We start from the raw sequence: 7,805 nt of genomic DNA, 5'->3' as shown, positions 1-7,805 counted from the left end.
GCACAGCACGATGTAAACACTCAATGTTTGATTAGAGCAGAGTGAAATTTCACAAATTTACTTTCTGGGACTATTTCAGGTTAAAGCAGAAATGTAGCCATTAGAGGAATGATCCTCAAAGTGTGGTACTATTGCCACTAGTTGTATGTAAAAGAATCATAGAATTAAATGACTAAAATATACATTTAATGAAGCTTGTAACTATGCATACAGCCCTTTTTTTTTTTTCTTTTTTTGTAACCCAGAACAGAATTTTTCTTAAAAGTACATTTCAGTTGGATTTTACTTTTTAGCACAATACATTTAATCTTTAAAAAGATGGTTTGCTTGGAAACTTTTGTGCAATACATTTTTTAAAGTTTTTTTTAAAGTGGCTTACAATAATACAGGAACACTTTTTAGGAATAAAACCGTTGCCTAGTTTTTTATGAACACTCAGGCTATGTTACTGTATTTTACCGTTGGCCGTCATAGAGGTATTTGGAGTATATAATTATTTTTTTGTGGTACTTTGTGTCAAACAAGTTTGAGAACCACTGCAATCAAAATGTACATTTAAAATGAAATTTGTTAAACATATGTATTAGAATGAAGCTTATGCATGCAGCCTTTTCAAACTTTTTAAATCCAGTAAAGTACATTTTTAATTAGTTCAGTTGTATTAAACTTTTTTAGTACAGTACATTTGCAATTGTTTAAAAACTGTTAAAAAACACTGATTGTGGTACTTGCAGAGGTAAATATTTGAGGTGGTGGTGCTCCCTCCCCCTCTTGACCTTCATTTTGGCCAGAGATGACCTGTACATTAAAAGCCAATTTAAAAAAAATTAATAAAAACTGTAATCAGAAGCAAACAGGCTTTAAAATGTTTATTAAAAAAAAGAAATACATCTTAGCTTATAATACATTAAAAAAAAGAAAATTTAAATAACGAAACCCCACATTAAGTATAACAGCTCACGCAAATAATTCCTACATGCATGTATGAGAAATAAAGTAACTTTACACCAAAATAGAATCAGTCAAAAGATTTGATTCATATATAAAGATTTTAAAAATAGGCCTCTGTTGACATTTGATCGTTTAAGAGTTAAAATGCTAAAGCGGTATGGGTCTCTAAGGCTGTGCACACAGCAGCCAATACAGGATGTCAACGCGTCTTTTAAACTGCAGGGATATTTAGGACTGGAGGGGCACTCACAACAACCCCATCGAGGTAAACAAGACATGACTCCGGGGTTTCTGTTAGTTAATAAGTCACTTGCTGAGGTCGTGCCAACAAACATGGGGTCAAGTGGTGGTCCCAAAAACAAAAAACAAAACAGAAAATAGCCACAGCGGAAGATGAAGTCAGGCAATAGAAAAGGGGTTTCTTTAGAAACAATAAACAGACATCACTTTACTGCCCAACAAATCCCATCAAGTGAAAACGTGCATGTGGTGGTGCTGAGAATGTGAAGTGAAACCGCTAATAACAGTGCGATACTAGCCGTAATCCCTCCCAAGGACGTCCGCGAGAAAAGGGACACGTCTTTGGAAGCGTTCACGAGCTTAACATAGACGATGTCACCTTTTATGATACTTGGCCGGTGGCAGTGAGAATTCTATTCAGAGAGGGAGAGCGGGCCCTTCTCTGTGGAAACGTGCAGTGAGCCAAGAAAATAACTCCGAAATGTATCTTGAACCTTAAATGTGCCAACACCCTGTGCATGTGTGATCATATATAAAGACTGAACTATGTTCTAGTGGGGATAAGTAAATTCAACAAATAGTTGTAAACTGTGTGAGAGTAATGATGCCTGTTATATAACCCCCTCCCAAAAAAGCATCGTGTGGACATGGCGATTAACACCGGCCGTGCTGTGAACATCCGGCAGGTGCAATGTGACCAACCGGGGCGTGCATGTGACGTAGTGCCAGTCCGTCTGTTTTGCGCTCACAGGGCAATGCTGTTCGTGCGGTGCTCAGAAAAGCAGAGCAGTGAGACGGCAGCGTCGTCGTGGTGGTCGCCGGTCAGGCCCCCGGTGTCGCCCGCTCCCACTGGATTCCTGCTGATGACCAGATCCAGGCTGGCTCCCGCTTCTGTGATCAGGGGCACAGTGAGACAGCAGTCCAAGTCTCTGGTCCGCACGCGGTTCACCTGGAGGATGCCATCAAATCAAATGATCAGACACTGAAATCTTGCCAAATGACAACAGCCCATTTTTTCTCCTCTCAGTCAGACGTTTTCATTTTGTATGTTCATAAACGTGACGACGTTACACACAGTCACTCACATTTACAGTGGTGCCTTCAAATACGAGTGACTCGATGCATGTATCGTGGCAGTGACAACACACTTCTCGAGCTGCAGTTTGGCAGATAGAATTAGTAAATATTCTTCAAACCATTTATTGACACTCCCAGTTGAAGTTTAACATCAAAGTAAACACCTTGTGTATTTAAACCACATGGCTTAGCCTTTCAGGCCGCTAGCCTAAAGCTAACATTGAACAGCATCTATGCTGCGGTGCTTTAAAACCCAGCAACTCAGTGAACACAAACGATGCAGCAACATGTAGACAGACAAAATCGTACACAGCCAAAAAAATTTTTATCCTCTGTGCAGAACTAATATTAGTGCTTTACTGTCGAGGTGTGGAAGGAGTTGAGACATCGCAATCTGTCTATCTGTCTTGTACTGCCTCCAGATGGTCAAGGTGGGCACACCAGAAGGACCAGCACAATGGCCATTCAATTGATGCACTGTGACAAAAACTGTTCATTTTATTTGCTATCAAACATCATACCTGCCTCTGAGTAAATCTTTGTCCGTAAGCATTGGTGTCATAACAAACAAGGGTTTGCCCGAATTTCCAAAACTTCAAGAGAAACCACACCTGAAGTATACGATCGTAAGGCTTCAGGCCCGCCTGGTCAGCTGGGCCTTTAGGGCGGATCATGTTGACAAAAATTCCTTTTTCCACAAGCCCGTCAGATACACTGAATCCGAAGTCCCGACTCTCAGGGTCCTTCCTGATAGTCACCTGCATACACATGGAACACAGACAAAGTGTCGGCCATTTACATCAAGATTTTCTTTCTAATGTTAATGTCTCTCTAATGACACTTTCTAATGTTGGAAATCTATACAAAAAGCGGTTTTATGACCCAACAGTAGCTTTGATTTTCTGCCAAGATGACTTTCAATGACAACAATAGGATAGTTTCAACTCAAAATATGATATTACCCAAACTGCACTGACTCACTAAGGTCAGTCTGTGAAGGACACCGATTACATCAACAATATATGCACTTTGAAAACATTAATAAAACGTACATTCTTAAAATGAGAGTGAAGTAGACCAATTTTTCATCTTAATGTGACCTGCGTGTGTGTACTATTTGAAAATCAAGTCCTTCCAGATTTGCGAAAAGGAAGCCCATGCTACCTTGTGCAGGGCCAGGCTCGTAGAAGACAGACTGTTTGAGCCTCTGCCGCATCCGATCAACATGTTGAGGTTGCTCCTGTTCTTTGGTGCCACATTGGTTCCCTCTTGTTTAATAGGACTCATTTCTGACAGAAACATTGAGTCTTTTTCCGTCTTGGTCTCGTCGAGGTACAGACTGAAAGCGCTACCTGTCATAGATGCCTGTAAAAGTGTGAGGTAGTGAGCAGGGAAAAGAAAAAAACAAACAAGATCGGGCCGGGGCCTACCTCCAGCTCCCTGAGGATCTCAGACTGGCCACAAGTCTCCAGGTCCTGCAGAGCCTGGGACCAGAAGCTATCGTCCTGATTCAGGGTGCCGATGAATCTACGACAACGCAGGAACCACAACATGAGAGCAGTCTTGCCGTCTTGAGGCCGGTGCTGTCTTCAAAAGCAGCATGGGAAATGCATTTTTTTTTCTGGGGGTGGAGGTTGTTTGGCTTTGCAAAAGAGAGTCCCTTTGAAAGTCTCAAGACCACACTGGGGGGGTAGGAGTTCTTGTCAATTCTCTCACACCTCAAACACTGAAGAGTTCTTCACAAATGTTTCTCTTTTTGTAAATACAAAAGTAAATGTCACCCCCCCCACACCAAAGGGGAAAAAAAAAATACAACAGTCAAACCATGTGACAAAAAAAAAAAAGGTACAAGACGACATGGCTGACGTGTCCTGGTGTGGTCATGAAAAAGGTGACACACCAAAGCGCTTGTGGGCAATTAGTAAAGCAGATCAGAGAGAGAATACCTGAGAAAGAAGGAGGAGGAAAAAAAACGACAGTTTGGACAAGCAAACAAAACATGAAAGCATCAATTGTCAAGCAAATGTTGCTGTTGTGCTTTAATATCCATCTATCTATCTATCTCTATCTATGGTATGACTCACACAGAGCAGTTTGCCTTTGTCAAAGAAACCAAACATGGAAAAATACAAAACAGAGAAGCTCATAAAAATGGATTTCAATGAAAGAATTAAAGCTGCATTGACAAACAAGAAGCTGACAGGAAGGAAAGTGACAGAGACGGCCTGGGCGTTCTTACCCAGGCATCTTGTCCCAGTCATCCTCAGTCAGCCTTCCATCCAAGAGCCCCGCGTGGTGCATCAGTCCCACAGAGCTGGATCCGACTGGGCTCCTGTACTTTGTTCTCCGCCATTCATTGGGATTGAGTAAGATATCTTTGTGAAAATATGCGCCTAAGAAACAAAATGGTTGTCTTAGACGAACTAGGAGCGACAATGGGTCACTTTTGGAAATGACGCACTCTCCCGACCTTACCTTGGCTACTGTAGCCGGCGTCGCAGCCTGAGCCGTCCCAGGAGCTCATTGCGGAGTCAATGCTGGGCACAGTGGCAGAGTACATCTCTGAATGTTTACTGATTCTCTGCGAGTCCATCAGTTCATCCTCCAAGTCACTCAGAAAGCCAGCTTCTCTGTCAAGGACCCGCCTCCCATCAAACTCTGATAAAAATGAAATAGGTTGTGTTCAGTGGAAAAAGTTGTCAATTACCCAAGCATTTCAAAATAGCTATACATTTTAGAGCTGTAACTGCAAAAACGCAATAGCGTGAAACATTTTTTCCAAAGGTTATAAAACCGTCAGAATCTGATACTGGTCGATGTATACTGCTGACCTGAAAACAATCACAAGAGCTTTGTGTGAGTTTTTTTTTTTTTTTTTGGATTTCCTTTAAAAAAAATTATTCACATTTAAACAATGGCAGCAGAGAAGGCTAAAATTCTCATTTAAGCCATTTAGCCTGTTTTATCAATCCACTCTGCCTTGGTCAAATGACATTTAACTCATTCACTACCAGCCTTCCCAGTTAACATGGATATTTGACTTCTAAAGCCGTCACTGGCAGTGAATGTGTTCATTAAGGATTTGTTTCCTAGTAGTTCCTTCAGTCTTTTGCTACCCGAAAGGAAGCGTGATGTCACAGCGAAGGCCTTTAAGAACAAGTGTGCTTTCTTGCCATGAGACCGAGGAGACGCCGACACGCGGTCTGCTTGTTTCTTGATCTTGAGGGTGACCGACTCCCCAGCCGTCTGCAGGAGGTGGATAGCCTCACTCAGCGTTTTGCCTTTCAGACTGACCCCATTGATAGCCAGCACGCGGTCCCCTATGTGAATGGCCCCGGTCCTGCAGCGTTCGGAGAGAGGAGGAGACAGAGATACCAGACAGCGCTGACAGCCACGACAGATCGGAAAACTGCGCGGCTGCCAGCCTGCCGACTGAGACGACGACAAAGGCGCTTCTTGTAATAGAAAACAGAAATGAGACAGCCATTTTTTGTTGTCTTATTCAACTGAAAACATTTACACAGGGGTCATTAGTGTCACTTCTGCGTCTAATGCAAATGTCACCGTCTGCTTAAACAACTACCTTCACTCTCGCCTGTCACTCGTGACCTGTCCCACTGCCCACGTCTCACCTTTCTGCCAGGCCTTTCTTGGTTAGACCTGAAATGACGATTGGGTCAAAAGGTTCCTCCGTGCCCGAAATGGTGATCCCTAGTGGCCCGTTATATCGCTTCAGCTCCACAGTGTAGATGATAGAACCAGACATCTCCAGCTCATCTAGAGAACAAACGTTCACTCAGTGGCACTCAAGAGTCTGTCACTGTTGACTGTAACATACTGTAATACCAGTGATTCCAACCACTGTGCACATAGCACACTAATATGCCATTATAATTATGTATCTTTGTTCCTCTAACTATGCCACCTTTTGCCATTCATATACAGTACACTGTACCAGTGGCGGTCCTAGATTGAATGGCCGATGCGGCCGCACATATTGCACATGCCTGAACCCGCCACAGTATACAAAGAATAAGACGTGGCTTCCTGTGAGTATATCGGATTTGTGTTCTGATAAAGTGGCCCATATTTCAGACCGACTAAGTACATTTTTAAGTAAAGACAAGGTCATTAGTTGAGTATAAAGTTGCGCCTTGAGATAAAAGTTGGATTTGTTCCATTGATACGCTAATGACTCAGAACACATACCTCAAATCATCTTTCCCCATTGAAATCAAAATACCATCTGTTACATCTCCCCAGATAATATTTGTGTAATGTGTTACTCTATACAGCACTCTATCATATTGTACGTTATAAAAACAGGGTAATAATGAATTTGAATGTAAACAAACAGTTTGTGCATCATTAATGCCTTAGTTGGACTCGTTGTGCTACTCCTTTTCACATTGGCCACCAGGGTGGCAGTATAATACAGTGATACGGATAGTCTTCACGACTGAGTTCTTCAGTAAGCTGCAATATTTGTCGTTTTCCCCATATGATAAAGACTATTTGCCTGAGTATTGTGATATTGTTTGTTTACACGTGTTGCTCCAACATTTGTGTTCAAATATACGTCACTTATAGAGTTGTAACACAGCGACTATCGATGCTATTCGTTAACTGCTCAATGACATTTTCCATTGCATGTTAGCATTGAGCTAGAGGTGGCATTGGTAAGGCAAAGTGAGATTGTTCTAATGTAAAATAAGTGCCTTGGCTCAATAAAGGTTGGGAAACGCTGCTCAAAATGGCGTCAACTATTTGTGGCTTTTCTTCAAGATGCTTTGTGTTTTAAGTGCCATCCGCACCAATGTTGTCCTCGTCTTTCTGTATCCGGAGCTTGACCATGTCCTCGGCCTGATCCAGGACATGCATGGCATCCTCGATGGTACAGTCGTCAAGACGCGCACTGTCGATGGCCAGCAGCCTGTCTCCAGGCTCCAGAGTGCCTGTCCTACAAGTGCAAAAGAGGAGCAAAGCTATTATTTGGAACTGGGGTGCTGCTCCTGACTCACAATGTGAATCCTATTACTATCACATTGGAATCATTGGGGGTGACCGCAACGTCACCCTCAGGTCTAATAATCACTGAGCCCTTTGGAAATATACTTCCACTGCTCTACAGAACTACTTTTTATGACCAATCCAATAATGATTTAATAGATTTATGATGAGTTTTTTTTTTTTTTTTTTAATATTTCTGGTGAATAATCCTGCACAGAGAGATAACGTTATGTTGATGAAGCAGTCAGGTTACATCTGTGTGATGAAATAACATACCTGTGAGCTACGCTTCCTTTTCTGATGTCAGAGATGATAAGCGGCTTGCCAGGCTTCTTACTTGCTGGTGTACAAAAAATAAAGGAAAAAGTGAATGTTTTTACTTTGTTCTATAGGGCCAAAATACTCAAAAGGAATGTCTACATAATATATAGACTTAGCCACAAGATCTCAATCTAAATTCAACCTTAAACGTTTCATGCATTTGATTGGCAGAGAGGTATTAATAACAAAATAGCTTTATTTTTTAC

The 7,805-nt window shown here is 41.9% G+C and overlaps 1 protein-coding gene across 3 annotated transcripts in view; it reads right to left on the bottom strand.

Annotated features, from left to right (window-relative positions):
* Window positions 1-856: 856 nt before the first annotated feature.
* LOC133413775 (glutamate receptor-interacting protein 2-like) overlaps window positions 857-7,805 on the bottom strand; it is a 42,168-nt gene continuing 35,219 nt past the window's right edge. For 2 of the 3 annotated variants that reach the window (XM_061698556.1, XM_061698565.1), the window contains exons 15-24: window positions 7,555-7,618; window positions 7,083-7,228; window positions 5,901-6,045; window positions 5,442-5,608; window positions 4,744-4,926; window positions 4,508-4,661; window positions 3,699-3,795; window positions 3,433-3,633; window positions 2,880-3,026; window positions 857-2,140 (exon numbers count right to left, since the gene is read on the bottom strand). In XM_061698556.1, coding sequence (XP_061554540.1) covers window positions 1,937-2,140; window positions 2,880-3,026; window positions 3,433-3,633; window positions 3,699-3,795; window positions 4,508-4,661; window positions 4,744-4,926; window positions 5,442-5,608; window positions 5,901-6,045; window positions 7,083-7,228; window positions 7,555-7,618 — 1,508 coding nt within the window. In that variant the 3' untranslated portion in view covers window positions 857-1,936. Of the gene's footprint in view, window positions 2,141-2,879; window positions 3,027-3,432; window positions 3,634-3,698; window positions 3,796-4,119; window positions 4,215-4,507; window positions 4,662-4,743; window positions 4,927-5,441; window positions 5,609-5,900; window positions 6,046-7,082; window positions 7,229-7,554; window positions 7,619-7,805 lie in introns of those variants that run through there. The other variant, XM_061698575.1, reaches the window with a different exon arrangement.

Source organism: Phycodurus eques, chromosome 1 (genome assembly GCF_024500275.1).
Source record: "Phycodurus eques isolate BA_2022a chromosome 1, UOR_Pequ_1.1, whole genome shotgun sequence".
NCBI classification, from domain to species: Eukaryota; Metazoa; Chordata; class Actinopteri; order Syngnathiformes; family Syngnathidae; genus Phycodurus; species Phycodurus eques.
This window is presented reverse-complemented; position numbering and strand designations above follow the sequence as displayed.